Source organism: Hyperoodon ampullatus (assembly GCF_949752795.1).
Source record: "Hyperoodon ampullatus genome assembly, chromosome: 1".
Taxonomy (NCBI): domain Eukaryota; kingdom Metazoa; phylum Chordata; class Mammalia; order Artiodactyla; family Ziphiidae; genus Hyperoodon; species Hyperoodon ampullatus.
Window position 1 is genome coordinate 6,612,597 of NC_136914.1, and position 17,757 is coordinate 6,630,353.

The window sequence follows — 17,757 nt, forward strand, 5'->3', positions numbered from 1 at the left end:
TTTCCTTCCCCACTCCCGTTTGTTTCTCCCAATTATGTGCACACCCCCCCCCCCCATTATAAAGAAGTGACTCTCCTAGATGGTAAGCTTTCTTTCAAATTGAACTAGTGGAAAAATCCAATACGAAAGTAATAAATACAGCAACAAAATTATAAGGAAGGAGTGCAGCAGCTCTTGAGCCTGGCACTTTTTTGGGGGGTGGGGGAGGTGGGAGAGAAGCTGTGTTTAAAGGGTTTTGGCTGCAGTGAAATCACTCGCTTTTCCGGCACGGTTAAAGCAAGGAAATTCAAATCGAGTGGGAACGTGATCCTCTTGCTCGCTGGCAGCGGACGCTGCGGCTTCTCGGCTGAGAGGTAACTCGGCAGACAGACGGGAGGGGCGGGGAGCGGAACCTCGGGGGTCTGAAGAAGCCCACTGAGAGTCGTCCCCTGAGCGCGGACGCGGTGGGCGGCGCCTGGGCCAGGGCTGCCGCTCACCTGGAGCTGCAGGTGGAGAGCGACAGGGGACGGCACCTTGACTGGCTTTCGGAAAAACCGACTTCTTCCGCGTCACCAGACTTTTCACGTCTTTCCAGACATCCTGGGTTTAGCCAGGAGGAGAGCCAGGTGGGCGTGAGCAACTTTGGGGCAGTCGAGCGATGGGGGCGGGGGGCCGCGAGTGGAGGGTACCTAGTGGCGTAGCCGCTGCCCTGCACCCCAAGCGGCCACCGCTTCTGCGGCTTTAAGGGAGCTGCCGAGTCCAGGCTGTGTCGCAGCAACTTTGTATCAGTCATGTCGCCCTCCTGGTGACTGACAGCTGGAGTTGTCCAATGAGAAGCCCGCCTGACCCGTGCAGCGTGGAGACTTGCTTCCCTCCGGGCCAATGGGAAAGGCCCAGGGAGGCGGGATAGCAACCTGAACTTTTTATCTGGACATGTGACCGGCTTTTAAAAGGGCCGGCCCTGGAGCTGGCCCACTCCCCCTCCGGGCTTTCGCCCGCCCTCTCGAGCTCTCTCCCTCCCTACTTCGCCCGCCCTGGCCCTACCCGTGCCCCCTCCTCTCCGCCCCTCCGCGCCCGGGGTGTCATTGGACTGGGAAGACGTAAGCCAACTTCAGGCCGCTCGGAGGAAACGCGTGCAGTCACCTGGGTGCAAGAGCGTTGCTGCCTCGGACTCTCCCGCTGCAGGGAGAGCGGCACTCGCTGGCCTGGATGTGGTTGGATTTAGGGGGGCTCCGCAGCAGGAGTGTCGTGGCGTTGGCAAGCGCTGCAACAGGTAGACGCCGTGAGACGGACCCCGGCCGAGGCAGGTGTGTACGGGTGCGCGGCTGGGCGCCGCTTGCCCGGGTCGGCGTGCGGCCGCGGCGCGGGAGCGTGCACTTTGCAGGGAGAAGTGGCTGCGTAATCCGGAGGCAGTCAGTAGGGTGCTGTGTGCTTGTTGTTTTGTTTTGTTTTTCCACTTTTTCTCCCCTTTGACCGCCAGAGGACTATTTTGGGAAAGTTTGGCCACTTTGGATAAATGCCCTCTAACGAGCAGCTTTCAACCGGCTTTGGCAGTGGGAGATCTACCACCCTTCCCTTTACCCAAAGATGAATTTCGGATCGTTTTCCTTGTACAGTTTTTAAAGGACGTTTGAATAATATTACTTTCCTCTATCAATTGCGGAAGCACCCAAATCTCAGCCGGAGGTGTAGCGGTAAAAGGGCAGTTGAAGGAGATATCAGATCCTGATAGATCCTGTATGAAAGGGGCTCTGGAAATTCGTGCGTTTCCCGTTCCTTAGTATTCACGAAACTCCTGAAAGAGACTATGCTTTCTGTGGCATCAGTTGGAATTCTAAAGGCATCCAAGAAGGGATGAGGCTTCTTTTGGTGGCATCAGTACCCTGCTACTGAATTTAGGTGCACAGCTTTTCCTAATGAATTTTAAAAGGCCAGGTTTAAATCTTAATGGTTTATGGCACCAACAGTTTTAACTATTTATTATAACAAGTTTTCAAGTAGGAAAACTTGATAGCAGGCAAGTTTTTGAAACCACTTAATTTCAAATGCAGTAATTGCTCTTTACCATTTGAATTGCCATGTCTCTAAGTGCTGTTATTGATCATATTTACATAGTAATGATAACAGCGTTCTCCATCTGTGAAGTTCTGGGAAGTATTAATTTTATATCTGACTTCATAGCACGCTATCATGGAAATGCTTGAGGAGAGAAGTTTTTAAAAATAATCTGAAGGGGAGTTTTTTCCTTTAAGGGAGAAATAGTTTAGTTCGGGGCTTTTAGGAAGATCAGGTGGCTCAGTGAATTAGGTGAGTGAATAGAAATCAGATGTGTTCAGTTCTAACTGGTTCTCCGGCTCCCTTAGGTGACCTTGGGCTGATTTCTATCATTTACCTCATCTGTAAAAAAAAAAGAGGAACATAGTAATAGTTATGTAGGGGGGAAGACAGCAAAATAGTTACAAACAGTGAACTTTTACAACTATGCAACTGGTGCAAATTATGAAATTCTTAAGGTTCTGTCTTTAAGATGTCATTATAGTCAAATAACTATAGAAAATGATGCATTTGAAGGGAACTATGGGGGGTAGTAAAAGTGAAAGTGTTTTCAGATAAAATATAAATTCGCAAGATTCCTTGTTAATATTCCTGAAAAAAAAAAACTACTTCCTTGTGGAAAACAGCAATTTAACACAGTCTGTAAAATATAAAATTTTAAAGTCAGGGTTTTCCTTTGCAAAATAGTGTTTACGAGCATATATATGACTTAAGGTAGAACTCTCAGTGCTTTTCCTTACATTCCTTATGTGAAAGTTCCTTTATTTTTGGGGGGAGGGGGAGGCGGTTTGCATGAAAATTAAGGGGTCTTCATGGTTTTTGTCTTTGTCTCAAGGGAGTCTCTTGTTAACAGTTTCCATGTGTAAGGGAGACAAATCTGATTTTATATAAGCTAGATTTGTATACTGGTATCTGTTTCATCTTATACTTTAGTAACAAAACTTTCCCTTTACCATCTGGATATTAAGTTCTATGAGGATCATATTCATCAACTAATATTTTGAGTATTCACTAGTAAGTTCAGGAAATTCTGCTCAAGCTATGGTCCTTATACTGGTTTTAAAAAGACAGCCTGGATTTCCTGGACACTGTAGGAAATAATTACCTAACTGATCCATTTGTTATCTTAATTAAGATAATCGGGAGAATTCAGCATAAAATACTTCAATAATCATATTCTTTTAAAAACCCAGTCTTTAAAAATATTTGCAGTGGAAGCATGCTGACGTCCTCCATTCTTTTGTGTTTGTTACCAGCCTTTACTCTATTTTCTTTGTTGAGAGGTGCATTAGGTTGGTAGATGAGAATACCTTAAACAAAGCTAATGTAATAGATTTCAGCAAAACCTTTTGCAAATTCTCTAATGATAGACCTGTCAATAATGTGGTGAAATGCAGGCTGGTTTATGTTATTGTCAAGAGAGTTCAAGGCTAGCCAGGCAGGACTTGGAAAGTTATGATCACCTGCATGATGTTAGCTGACAAGGTGCTTCCTTGTAGATTGCTTTAAGATGGTTCTTGCCCGTCAGCTCCTGTAGAGATTCTCTTCAAATCTTCACATAGCCTTATGTATCCGTGGCTCCTGCTTTGAGGCAGAGTGATGAAAAGTGTCCCTCAGCCTGCTAGTATGTGTTCTGTGAAAAAAAGGTGCAGTGACCAAATTATTTAGAGGACTCTGGATTAAAAAGGAATCAGATTTCTGTACCGTGGAACTTCCCTGGAGTTTTAGCATGCAAATTTCCACTGTGAAACTGCAGAAAAGGCAGTGAATGATCATGCTTTCCAAAAGACAATTTGGAGGATGAATTTTTGGAGAGGGGTCTGGATGAGGATGGCCCTTCAGACCCAGGGCAGATGGTTCTCTTGCCTGGGGGGGCAGGGCAAGGAGCGATACTGTAGGTGTGGGAGTGAGGAGGGGTGAGCCTGTGGAGACCTTTGGTAAGGGTGCCAAGGCAAGGGTGACTTCTGGGCATGTGGGTAGAGGGTGGCGCAGTTCACCAAGACAGAGAATGTGGGTTTAGGGACAGGGTTGGGGGTGGGGGAATGATACACAGAGGTGTTCAGTTTTGAACAGGAGTAGACATGTTTCTTGTGGTGTTTAATGAACTTGGACCTGAAACATCTATACCTTAGATATACATCTGTTCAAGTTTGCTATGGGGAAAACAGAATATTCTCAGGTAGAAGTAGAAGCAGCACATAATATTTACTGGTATTTTCAACCCATGGCTACTATTAAATGGTTTTTCAGTAAGGTAGAAAAGGCCAGTATTAGCTGTTTTGGTCCCATTTCACTATATATATATTTTTTTTTTCTTTTTTTTCTTTTTTCAACTTTCACTTAGCTTTCATCCACACTAATTTTTTTCAGCTGGAATTACCAGATTACGTCCTCAAACTTCGTAATTTGACTTATTTTCCACTGTTTTGTGATTTGATTTGTAATTAGGAATTTATAGAAAAATGTTCCTTAAGTAAAAGCACACTGCATAATTGGGAGATTTTAATATTCACAAGTTACTGAGTATTGATTATGTTATAATAGTTTATCTTTTTAAATTTGCATTATGCTGTCGTCTTGGGATGCAGTGGTAAAATTGATAAAGTTTCTGCCTTCTGGGAACGTAAAGTCTAGTGTAGAGTACAGAAAAGTAAGAGGTAATTATGATACTTGGACAATTTGGGTATTAAATTTTGTCAGTGAGCCCTGCAATATCTGATGCCAGTTTATTTAGTAGAGTCATTATATTATTTTTCCATGATAATTAATATAATTTCTGGAGCAAAAAGGCGTCCTAGTCTCTTTTTAATGAGGGGAACATAGGGCAGATGGAGATTGTGAGTGGCAGAAGTTGGTGGGGAGAGGACTGAGAGGCCTAAAGTAATATTTGTATTCAGAACTTCAGAAACTGCATCTTTTAGATCAGGACCTTTATTTGGGTCAGAGAATGTTTACACACCTGAAAGGATTTGAAAAATGCATACTTAAAGATTTTAAGAGTTTTATGCATCAAAATGCACAAATGAAGTTTTATTAAGAGTGAGTTAATTTTCTTTGAGATATGTTTCTTTAGAGTGGTGGTTCTCAAACCAGCGGTGATTTTGCACCCACCAGCCCCAGAGACATTTGTCAAGGTCTGGAGGCAGTCTGGGCTGTCACAACGGGGGAGGAGGAATGCTACTGGCATCTAGTGGGTAGGGGTCAGGGAGACTGCTGGACATCTTATGATGCGTAGGACAGATCTCAACAAAGAATTATCAGGTCCCAAATAGGGCCAAGGTTGAGATAGCTTGGTGTAGACACCTGGGATCAAATTTCAGCTCTGCTGTGTGGCCCCTGACTCAGTTTCCCCAGTTGTATCATTTGGGATAATACTTTTGCCAGTCTTGTAGGGTTGTTTATAAGGGTAAATAAGTTAATATATGTGAAAGGCTTGTAATATGGCATTGAATGATATAATGCATAAGAATTATATAAATATAGGCTATTATCATTATTCTATCTATGAAATAAATTTATAGAGAGAGCCAGTGAGTAAGATGGTATATGTAAAACAATCCTGTGGGCTCCCTGAGGATGGGGACTGGGCCTGTTTTGTTTATCACTATAGATTCAGTGACTACTTGTAGGCCCAGGATGTAGCACATACTGGGTAAATATTTGTTGAATGAATGAACACATAAATTGTCAGGGCCCATCTCAAACTTCCTCCATTAACTGTGGAGACTGAAACTGGCTGTCTGTTGGGAGTCGTTTTAGCAGAGGTACTGCTAGGTCAGGCTGCATGTCAGAGTCCTTGCCAGGACTGAAATACAGACTGGAGTCCTGATATTCTCAAGTTGTCATACAGCCTCTCTGTTATGGACCAGCTTAATTAATCAGGATATGTGACTCTTCACTTTATAGAATTGATATTAAATTATCTTCATCACTAATCCATTTTAAGAAAATCTTATTGTTTTACAAGTAATTCTTAAGTTATTTTGCCTGTGATCATTTACTTGATGACCTTATATTGGGAAATGGTAACATTAATTGCATTTCCTTGTTGTTTTTAATAAAGCCACGTATTAGATATGGAAAGCAGCTTCCATATGCTGGAAAGACTCCAAAAGCTTTGGAGTTAGAAGATTTAGTTTTAAACCTGACTTTGTCACTTATTATGCCTTTGACCTTGGGCGAGTTGCCCTCTTCACTAAGCCCTCAGTTTCCTCCTTGCCTGCCTGTGAGTCCCCAGGATTACTTTGCATATTAAATAAGTTAACATTTGTAAATACTCTTTGCAAACTCTAAAGGCTGTATTATAGCAAAGATGATTTACTGGTAAATATTCTTTGCAAACTCTAAAGGCTGTATTAGAGCAAAGACGTTACTTTTATTTACATGCAAAATAGTTTTATTGCTTCTTATATTCTGACTTCCAAATTATAGTCAAGACTGTTGTATCAGCACCTAAGAAGGTAATAATTTTAATATAACTAGAAGTATTGCTTATAATAAGTAGAATACATATTTAGAGATCATTCCATGCAATTTCAGAATGTCTTTTAGAGTAATCTTGCTATCAAGGACTCTAATTCGGTTTTTTAATATAAATTTATTTGTTAGCTATGGAAACCAAAGGCTACCACAGTCTCCCTGAAGGTCTAGATATGGAAAGACGGTGGGGTCAAGCTTCTCAGGCTGCGGAGCATTCTTCCTCAGGACCTACAGAGCGGACCGATGAGAATAAGTACATGGAGGTCGTCAACATAAGCTGTGTTTCCGGTGCTATTCCAAACAACAGTACTCAAGGAAGCAGCAAAGAAAAACAGGAACTACTCCCTTGCCTTCAGCAAGACAATAATCGGTCTGGGATTTTACCATCTGATATTAAAACCGAGCTGGAATCTAAGGAACTTTCGGCAACCGTGGCCGAGTCCATGGGCTTATACATGGATTCCGTAAGAGAGGCCGACTACGCGTATGATCAGCAGAACCCACAAGGAAGCGCGAGTCCAGCAAAGATCTATCCACACGTCGAACAGATGGTGAAATTTTATAAAGAAAATGGCCACCGTCCGTCCACTCTGGGGAGTGTGAGCAGACCCTTGAGGTCCTTCATGGCTGACTCGGGGAGCCCCGAGAACGGCGGGGTCATGCGCGCCATGGTGAAGAGCCCCATCCTGTGTCACGAGAAGAGCCCTTCTGTTTGCAGCCCTCTGAATATGTCATCTTCGGGTTGCAGCCCTGCCGGCATCAGCTGTGTGTCCTCCACCTCGGCTAGCTTTGGCAGTTTCACAGTGCACAGCCCCATCGCCCAGGGCACTCCTCTGCCGTGCTCCCCTAACGTGGAGAATCGGGGTTCCAGGTCACACAGCCCAGCCCACGCCAGCAACGTGGGCTCTCCTCTCTCCAGTCCGTTGAGTAGCATGAAGTCCCCCATTTCCAGCCCCCCGAGTCACTGCAGTGTAAAATCTCCCGTCTCCAGTCCTAGTAACGTCATTCTGCGATCCTGTGTATCCAGCCCGGCAAATATCAACCACTCAAGGTGCTCTGGTTCCAGCCCTTCCAACACAAATAACAGATCCACACTGTCCAGCCCAACTGCTAGTACCGTGGGATCTATCTGTAGTCCCGGAAGCAACGCCTTCAGCTACACTGCTTCGGGCACCCCGGCTGGATCCAGTGCAGCCCGGGATGCGGTTCCTAGTCCAGACACACACGAGAAAGGTGCTCAAGAGCTTCCCTTTCCTAAGACTGAGGAGGCAGAGACTGCAGTCTCCAATGGTGTGACTGGCCAGCTTAACATCATCCAGTACATAAAGCCGGAGCCAGATGGAGCTTTTAGCAGCTCGTGTCTAGGAGGAAATAGCAAAATAAATTCTGATTCCCCATTCTCAGTACCGATAAAACAAGAATCAACCAAGCATTCGTGTTCGGGCACCTCTTTTAAAGGGAATCCAGCCGTCAACCCCTTTCCATTCATGGATGGCTCATATTTTTCCTTTATGGATGATAAAGACTATTATTCTCTATCAGGAATTTTAGGACCACCTGTGCCCGGCTTCGATGGTAACTGTGAAGGCAGTGGCTTCCCAATGGGGATAAAACAAGAACCGGATGATGGGAGCTATTACCCGGAGGCCAGCATCCCTTCATCTGCCATTGTTGGTGTGAATTCAGGTGGACAGTCCTTTCACTACAGGATTGGTGCTCAAGGTACAATATCTTTATCACGATCAGCTAGAGACCAATCTTTCCAACACTTGAGCTCCTTTCCTCCCATCAATACTTTAGTGGAGTCGTGGAAATCACACGGTGACCTGTCATCTAGAAGTGATGGCTATCCGGTCCTAGAGTACATTCCAGAAAATGTATCAAGGTAAGTGGACCTTTTTCTCCTCTTTTGAAAATGGCTTTATAAAACGCTGAAGGTTAGCACTATCTTTACGGTTAAGAAATTTAAACACGTTTGATTTTTGTTTTCAGCATGGTCATTTAGCGCTTCCCCCTTTGCTTGTTGGTATGTTACTACTTCTTTTGAAACAGAGAAACCAAAAATTCTGTGAATCTCTTAGAAAACATTTGTGTTGATTTTGGAGGAGCGTATTTCGGTGTTTTTCCCCCTCTGCATTGCCTGTTGTAGGTGTTTAGGAGAAGTTTGTTTCCTATTGCCTGTTACTATATTTACTTTAGCAGACTAGTGCTAGATTTTTTTTTCTTTTTTCTTTAGCTGTGTATGGGTTCACTAAAATTGCTTTAAATTGGTCTCTTTGTGGTCATAGTCTTTTTTTTCCCCTTTAATTTTCTTTATTAACCACTTCATTGGTTGTGAAAAATGAAATGAAACCCCAAATCTGTTACCCACACGCTCCCCACCCTCTTCATCTTTTTCTAGATTGGTTAATCGTATGCAAGTTGTGGTTTTCAGTACAAATAAATCATTTCCTTAACTCTGGAGGGCTTTTTAAAGACTCAGCACATCTAAAATTACTAAGTGGCCCGTCTTGCTTTCTTACTCATTGGAAGTGAAGTATGTCACTGCAGTTTTGAACTGGTATATTTATAACTTTTAAGATCTGCAAGACATACTTTACTTACTGTAAAGTACCTCTTGGCTTTCCTTCATGCAGATAGCATATTGTATATATTTAGAAAAAACAAGGAAGAGGTTTTAGATATGACTCTGAAGGGTGGTTCTAAGTTATGCAATGAATACTTGCATTGGACTTTGATTCAGTACTGTGTTTATTACACGGTTGTGGTCAATGATCCCTGTATTGAACATATAAAGAATAGATTTCCTGGATATAGTTCACACGGGCATCTAGGAAGATGTCGCCGTTTTCCTTAAAAACTTATTTGGTGGGAAAAATGGCCATTCCCATTAACAAGATGTAAGGTTGACGTGTATTCCTTACTCTTTCTCCTTCGGTTTTTTACTGAAGCAAAAGGAAAAACTTTCATTTGTGCGTTATTTTCATCATCATCGACTCATACCTCGCTCCTCTTGCTTTTATAGAAGCACACATTCCATAAAGGAAACTTACACATTGTTACAGTTCTCAGTAGCATGACTAGTCAATCCTATCCTAATGCTGCCTCTCTCTCCTAAATTCTAAACTCTTTACACAAATGCTGAGGTGGCATGGTTTTCGTCAGAACCAAGCTCAGCAGGTGTTCCACTGCTAGTGCTTTGTTTTACTTTCAGAGAAGGACATTTTGCACACGATGTAGATGTTTTTGTAAGTGATGTTTGTAGTGGGTTATTCAGAGGGGGGACAGCCTGGTAGTTAAGAGCATGGCTGCCCTGGTTGAAATCCCCAACCCTGCGCCTTAACTGCTTTGGGACCCTGTGCACATCCCTTCACCTTTCTGGACTTTAGTCTTCTCATCTGTAAAAAGGGAATTCAGTAGTACCCATCTCAAGGGTAGTCAAGACAATTGAGTTAATTTATGAGAAGCACTTTCACTATCATCTGGTACACGGTATGCATCATAGAGTATTATATACAGTTCATTGATTGCTCTTAGCATTTAATTCAATTGTTTTCATAACCTTTAGTTTCCATTTCTTTTAGTGTTCTCTTTTCTGCATTATGTGAAAGTCCACAAAATCTTTTAAAGAAATATGCATAGTGTAAGGAAATATTTATTGATAAATTCTTATGATTATTTTTTTTATGGTTAGACACCCTACATTGGCTACTACATTTCTATTTATGCTCTTTTACTTTTGAAGGCTATTGCTTTGGGTAATGATATTTCTGGTAGAAATACTAGAGTGATACTAGCTAAAATCAGTAATTCTCTTTTGTTTGTTCTGTATCCTATTTCTACTGTTTTAATTGTCTTTTTCACACTCAACTCATGAAGCCCCTCCTGGTGGTCTGGGGACCCATAGCCGTACATATTCGTATAAATCAGTGACCTTGAGCCTACTCTGCCTTTGTGGGAACCTGGGGTGTTGTCTGGTGTCTCTTCTTGAGCATTCCAAAATTCTTAATGAGCTTGTTAATATAGTCAGAGGGGATTCCTTTTGTTGACATATATACCGTTATTGTGCTAGTTAATATAAGTTTTCCAAAAACTGTAATGTCAAAGCTTTAATGTTATTCAAAGTCTCTTTTAGATTACTAATTCTTTACAGCTTTTCCTGGTGAATATTATCCAAATGTATTTGTTTTGATCATTCTCAGAGTAAACTTAGATTTTTTTCTGGATTTCAGTCTACATGTTACAATATTTAATTTAATCTCATCCAAGCTTCATTATTGGCCTCTTCTTTTGTGTCTTTTGGACCAAATCCAACCTTTTGCCTATTTCATAATTTATAATGATGATACCCCATTCCAGGGAATGTTGGATTAATGAATTAAAGATTGTAAAGGATCCAGGCAGTGGGTAACTGCTTCTAAGTTTCATAATATCCTTTATCTTTAGGTTCAAATCTAAACTGTTTTAAAGTAGATGCCAAAGTATGGTTTGGGGTTCCTGAGACCTTTTCAGGGAGGTCCACAAACTCAAAAATTGTGCATTGGTAAAAGCCATTCAAAATGGAAGATAGACCAACGGTTTTAATGTAATAGTGTGTGAAAAGTTCACTGATAAGAGTTTCAGATTCCATGTGGCAACTAAGCATTAGGAAACCACTGACTGTCCATTTTCAGTGTTGTGTTAAAGAATCGTATCTGCAATGATCTGAAATGACCATTAAAACGCTCCTCCTTTTTCCGACAATGTATCAGTGTGAAGCCAGGTTTTCTTCATATACTTGAACCAGAACACATCACCACACATTGACCACAGAAGTAGATAGGAGAATCCAGCTGTCTTCTATTAAGCGAGACAATAGACTTGCAAAAATGTAAAACAGTGCTGCTCTTTTCACTAAAGTTTTTCGTTCTGGGAAATAGTTATTTTCTTCACCTATGCACTTTTATGTTAATGTGTAATGACTTCTTTTAAATAATTTAAAAGAAATATTCGTTTTCATTTCTAATAGGGTAGATATCAGTAGATAGAAATGCAGATAAACAAAACCTCTTGTCCTCAATACATTTTAAGAGTGGAAAGGCATCCTGAGACCCAGAAGTTGAGAACTGCTGGTCTCTTCTATCCTATACACCCTTTGGAGGTTAATGCAGAAAGAGGATATTACTTTGTGTTAGCTTTACTGAATGTTATGCTGAGGAAGGGGTGCCCCAGGCAGATAAGGAAAATGATCCTTATCCAGGTGAACTTGTCGAGCTGATAGAAGCGAGTGATGGGCACAGAGTGTGTGTCTGTTTCAGCCTTTGGGCGTTCTACAAGAGCGGTGACCAGAGACACGCCTGTTATAATTTCCAGCGAGTGGGTTATCTGAGGGCCACACTGTACATGATGACGAAAGCTGGATGTAAAACTCTGCGGTGGACACTGGACCTAGTTGGGTCATGCAAATGGGAGTTCCCCTGTCCGCTTGCACACAAACAAAGCTGTGACCTTGAGCGAGTGGCAACTTCTCTCGGCCCCAGTTTCTTCATTTGAAAGAAAACGAGTTGACCTAGATGCTCTCCGAGGTCTGCCAACAGCGCGACTGAGCGGCTGTGTAGTTTCCTTGGAGTCGTGTATGTTAAGAATAAAAATAGAAGTATCCCTTAACATATTTGCTAGTCTGGTTTCAAGTTTATCTTACAGGTCCAGCTCTGTAGTTGCCAGGGTAGTCAGGATAGAAAAATGTCACGACCATTTACCTTTTAAAAGTAAGGGTGAGTAGGGGTGACCTGTCATTTTGCTTGGAGAAGTGGCAGGTGTTTTTTCTTTTAATCAAATCTTTCCTTTCTTAAAACTTGACACTTACACTATGAGTTTCTTGTTCTTTTGAATGTACACTATTCCTTCTGGAAACAGGGTTTTTCTGTTGACATAACATTGGGTGTTTATGGCGATGGTCCTAGTCACTTCGATAGCATTGTAAGCCAGTGCTACCATTGGCTTAGACTTTTCGAATATAAAGTTCACTGTTTCAGAGGGCACATTCTGGTAGTTCTCAAGACAAGTAATCAGGAATTTATCTTCATATATGCTGAACTTTTTTTCCATGGTAGGAGGAAACAATTTAGTGATAACCTACAGTTGCTTTCAAAATTTTTCAGTGGTCCCTGTAGTTTTTCGAAACCCATCTTCCATAATAAGCCAAAACCTTCAGAATTCAAGGAGTTTGTTACAAAGTTGGCCATGTCTCTTAGTAAGCTTTGTAAATAAACCGCTGAGATAGAAGTAACTTCATGTAATGCAAAGCATGAAAGAATAATGGGTTTTGGAGGGGAGAGGTTGACTGGTTATTGGTGCTTACCCTAATAAATCCATTACAGAATTACTTAGGTCATTTGGAAATGAAAACATGGAACTTTCTTTTTCTTATTTGTCTCATAATATTTTGATTTTGAAATGGCTAGTGTGCCTAGAATTTCTCCAGGTTAGTGTTCTAAATAGTATTTTTATAAATATTTAAAAGGAGACTTGCTGCTTCTGATGATTCATTCACCTTCATTATTTATGGTATTTCTGGTAAAAGTGGTAATAATTTTATTGAAAAAAAAACCCTATTCCTTTTTAATAAACAAATCAGTATGTACTGCTCTTCTATACATTTTGCTTTTCACCTCACAAGTATCCTTGATTTATATGTCAGTATGTCTGCCTTTTATCGTCTGAAGTGTTAGTATATTTAGAACTGTTTATTTCATACTTTAAAAATAAAGTGGAGATAAAAGCCCTGGTTTCAGTTAAATAAACTCAAATTATTTAACTTAAGGCAGTTCTCATACATACCAGTGACATGGTGAAACTAGGACCTGGAGATTTATCATTTATGGATTTGATGCCTTTTGCAGTATTGAAATTCTGGGTGTGTCTGACCTTTTCTATCCTTGTAATGTTTACAGTAAGAGAAGATGTTATATTGATCACCAGTAATTTAGGAGTAATACTTCACTTCCCCTGATGTCCTTTTTTTTTTTCTCCAAAATAATACTTATTTTCCCAGGCTTTCAACTGTTGCTGTAGTTTCATACAACTCATCTACTGATAAGATTTCAGCTTTGCTGCTAAATAATTTATCGTTTTCTTTCATTTACCAAATTCAAATTGAGAGAAAAAAATTGATTTCTTGGACCCATTTAAATGTAGCCATTAAGTTGTATATTTTTGTGGACTGCATTGCAAAATTTATTAGTGAAAATCCAGGAAATACAAGTGTGTTAAATGGATAGTGTCCTCTTAAATTTTAGAATTTCTGGTTTTAAACTTGTCAAGTATAGGCTTTGTTTTCATTTTTAAGAGTTTTATTTTCTTGGTATAGTAAGGTAATGATGAAGTTAAAATGTAATTTTTTATAAGCATGTGTTACTTAACTGATGCTCTGAAAACCTCTGGATTTATGATTGTTAGTGGTATGGCCAAGGCCAAAATTTCTATGGAGAAAAGAGGTAGAAATTGCTTATATTTTATGCAAGGCATAGAACACTCTAGCCCAGGAAGGAAAAGAGGACAAACAAAAAGTAACTTGAATACTTAACAAAGTTAATACCCTGGGGAGAGAGTGTGAGCTAATAACTGGCCCTCTGAATTCGCAGCTCTGACCATGACTTCATGTTATCAGTGCTGACCACTTCATTGGCATGTATCCTCACCTTATATATTAGGAGCTGTCGAAAAAATATCCCAAAATTGTGACCTAAAACACAAAGAAATAAGGTTTGTAATGGGCAAGATCGACTTTGGGTGTTCCAACGGGGAAGGGTCTGGGCGAGTCTTGGAAAATGAGGAGATGGGGGTATGGTGATCACAGTTGGTATTTATCCTTAGTCTTGAAAAGTTTGCTGGGGATCGAGGGGCACTTCCTGGCGGAAGGAGTTATGTGGGCAAACCCCTGACAGGCAGAAAACACTGAGTGTGGTCCAGCCGTATGGCTGGCTGTGGTATGGGGAATTGGGGGAAGGAGGGCCTGGAAGAGCTTAGTTGGAGCTAGAAGCCAGTGGAACTTGGAAGTCACACTAAGAAGTTTGCACTTAATTTGGCAGGTAATGAGGAGTTCCTGAAATGTTGGAGCAGGCAAGCAGCCTGAGCTGAAGTACACTTGGGTAAAACCTTAATTAGGCAGCGGTTGTAGGGTGGATTGGAGCGTAAAGGGCCTTGTTAAGAAGTTATTGCAACGGTGCAGGAGGATGGAAACTGGAATCTCTGGAGCAAGGATGTCGGGGGTAATGGAAAAAAGGGGCGCAGATATGACATATTACAGAAGAAGACTTTGTAGTAGTTGATTTTTATATAAAATTTTTATTTTGAAATAATAACAGACTTAGGAAAAACATGGGGGAGCCATTACAAAGAATGATAAACAAGGACACATGTACACAATACAGCCGTCAAAATACAGAAAATAACATTAAGTTACTGACATCTTGATTCTGGTTTTGCCAACTGCGCCTATAATGTCTTTCATAGTGAAAGCACCCCAGTGCAGAATTGTGTTTTGTGCTTTTTAGCTGTCATGACTCTTTAGTCTCCTTCAGTCTGGGACAGTTCCTTACTCTTTTCTAGATTTCTTGACTTTATAATACTTTAGAGCAGTAAAGGCCAGCACTTCAGTAGAAAGTCCCTGATTTGGGTTTGTCCTCTGTTTCCTCATGATTTGATTTGGGTACCACCCCCTTGTCAGGCATATCACAGAAGGGATGCAGCATCCTTCCTCCTAGCTTCCTACCACGTGCCAAGCCATTTCCCTTTGTGTCTTTACAGTTCATCTGCAGCATTTTATCCAGGTGCCGTCTGCCAGGCTTCTCCACGGTCAAGTTACTCTTTTCCCTTTGCAATTAGGAGCTCCTTGGGGGAGTGGTACTTTGAAGTTGTATAAACATCCCAATCTTCATCGCACTTTGCTTATTCATTAAATTATCGATATCTTTATGGCATCATGGTTTCTTCTTTTCTGCAGTGAGTTACAGCCTGTTAGTGCCCTTATTTTTGAGGTTCAAACTGTTCCTCAAACAATTGGGAGCCCATTCCAGCTGGTTTCCGTGACCTTTTGCCATGTTCCCATCATTTCTCTGAGCGCTTCCTTGCTTTAGGCCCATCTTGCACTTTTCCTGTCCCAGTCCTGGAGCCAGCCCTTTCTGCAAGGAGTGCCCCCCATGCCGGCAGACACCCTCCTCTCTGTGACTGGAGTCTAACTCCGCATCCTGGGTCACAGGGCCACACCCCCACTGGATGCCCTCTTCCACCACTCGGGCGCTGACTCCCGGCTACTGGGTTCTGAGACCCGGCACTGGGCCAGGTGAGCACATGGATGCCCCCTCCCCCTCTGCTGGGACTCTGACTCTCTGCATGGGGGGGCTTGCTGCGTCCCCATGGGCCACCATAGCCATCCACACCCTACCCCCCAGTGTGGAGCTCTGCCGTGCTGTGTCTGGCCTAATGGCTTTAGGACTAAATCACTAAGGAAGGGCATTAGAGGAGTGGATATTTGAGTGGAAAGGATGTGGAAAATCAGTGAAAGCTCGCAGGTTGTCAGCTTGACCATCATGGAGGGGGGTGAGCAATTAAGAGAAATGGAGAGGTCGAGAAGAAGTGATGATTTATCTTGGTTGCCTGAGTTTTACGTTCCAGAGACGTGGAAATGCTGGTGTGGGAGTATGGGAGGCCTCGTCACAGACGTGGCAGTGGAGGGGGCAGCGTGGGTGCTAGCCAAGGAGAGAAGGTATACGTGACTCAAGTGTCGTCTACAGTGCCTTCTCTGGGAGTTTGGAGGAAAAGAACCCCTGTAGGAGATGAGCAACACATGCTAGTAAAGGACACAGGAGTTGTTCTGACAGTCAGGATAGTGCGGACTCCTGGATGCCAAGGGAGGAATAACGTTGCCTTGGAATTTCCAAATTAGAAGGGCCCTAAGGCTGTCTATACATCCAGCCCTCTACGGGCACAGATACTGAAACTGAGGCTGAGAGAGACTGTATGCCCCTTCCGGTCTCAAAGTAGTTAGTGACAGAGCTTTCCTTCCAGTGTGCGAAGGGGGCTCAAAACCCGATGGGAGGGCTGAGGAGGCCAGGAATTAGGCCGAATAGTTGGAGCTGGTGGCTTTTCAGGAAGGAATTCGGTAGAGCGGTGGGAATGGGACTCAGTCTGTGATTGACTGAGGAATAAGTTAGCAATGAAGAAGAGAAACCTGTGGGTGTGGGGACAGTGCTTACGCTTGGGACGTGCCTGTTTGGTGGTAAAAGGAGAGGGGTCGAAGGGAGAGACGTTGGTGGAAAGACACAGCAGGATTGGAGAAAGGATTTTGTTGGACGGGTAAGGTCCAAAGAGGGCAGTGGACGTGTGCTGAGATTGAGGTTGAAAACGTCACAGGGAGGGAGGATGCTTGATGGGGGCCGTGTCCCAGGAAGACGAGGGCAGAAGTGAGACTGGAGTTAGCCTACGGTCAGATATTTAACTGCCAGCTCGAACCCGTAGGTGGAGGCAGTTGCTGGTAGCTGGTGTCACCGTTTTATAGACCTGGAAACTGAGACTTAAGCCTGTAAAAGAGATTCACCTAAGGCCACAGAGCTAAGGTAGATGAAGAAACAAACACTTGAGCTAGAGAAGACGAAAGCTGAATGTCCTGGAATAAGCACATGGGTCTTTTAACAAGCGTACATCAGATTGGGTGGCTGATCTAAAACCCTCTGGCCGCATCTCATTGCAAGCAGCGTAAAGTAACGTAACTTAGGGTCTGTAAAGCACTGAGTTACCAGGCCCCTGAGGACTTGACTTAGTATGTTTCCTCCTTGCTCATTTCCCACACTGATCTTTCTGGGGCTCAGACAGCCAAGCCCCCTTCCTTCTGGGGGCCTCTGCTTGCTGGTCCCTCTGGCAAGACGGCTCTGCCTTCAGATTTTGGTTTCCTGTCCCTTGTCACTCAGGATTAGCTCAGAGGTCACCCTCTCAAAGAGGCCTTCCCTGACCATTCTATCTAAAGTGATGACACCCCCCTCCTCTAACACACCATCCTCTTTTATTGTCGTCATAGCACACACCTGTCAGAAATTATCAGAAATTTACTTCACTTCCCTAATTAGAATGTCAGCTTCCTGAGAGCAGGTACCTTAGCTGTCCTGTTTTACCAGTACATTCGCCATGCCTAAAACAGTGCCAGGTACCCTGTGGATGTTCAGTAAATCTTGATGGACTGAGTGCCTTGGTTAGCAGGGGGACTTGGGG

The 17,757-nt window shown here is 42.6% G+C and overlaps 1 protein-coding gene across 2 annotated transcripts in view; it reads left to right on the forward strand.

Moving 5' to 3' along the window:
- Positions 1–231: 231 nt before the first annotated feature.
- Positions 232–17,757, forward strand: part of NR3C2 (nuclear receptor subfamily 3 group C member 2) — a gene marked incomplete at both ends in the record, with an annotated part of 365,792 nt that continues 348,266 nt past the window's right edge. The window contains 2 exons of one of the 2 annotated variants that reach the window (XM_079706387.1): positions 232–605; positions 6,643–8,398. In XM_079706387.1, the coding sequence (XP_079562513.1) occupies positions 6,645–8,398 (1,754 nt within the window). Of the gene's footprint in view, positions 606–6,642; positions 8,399–17,757 lie in introns of those variants that run through there. The other variant, XM_079706388.1, reaches the window with a different exon arrangement.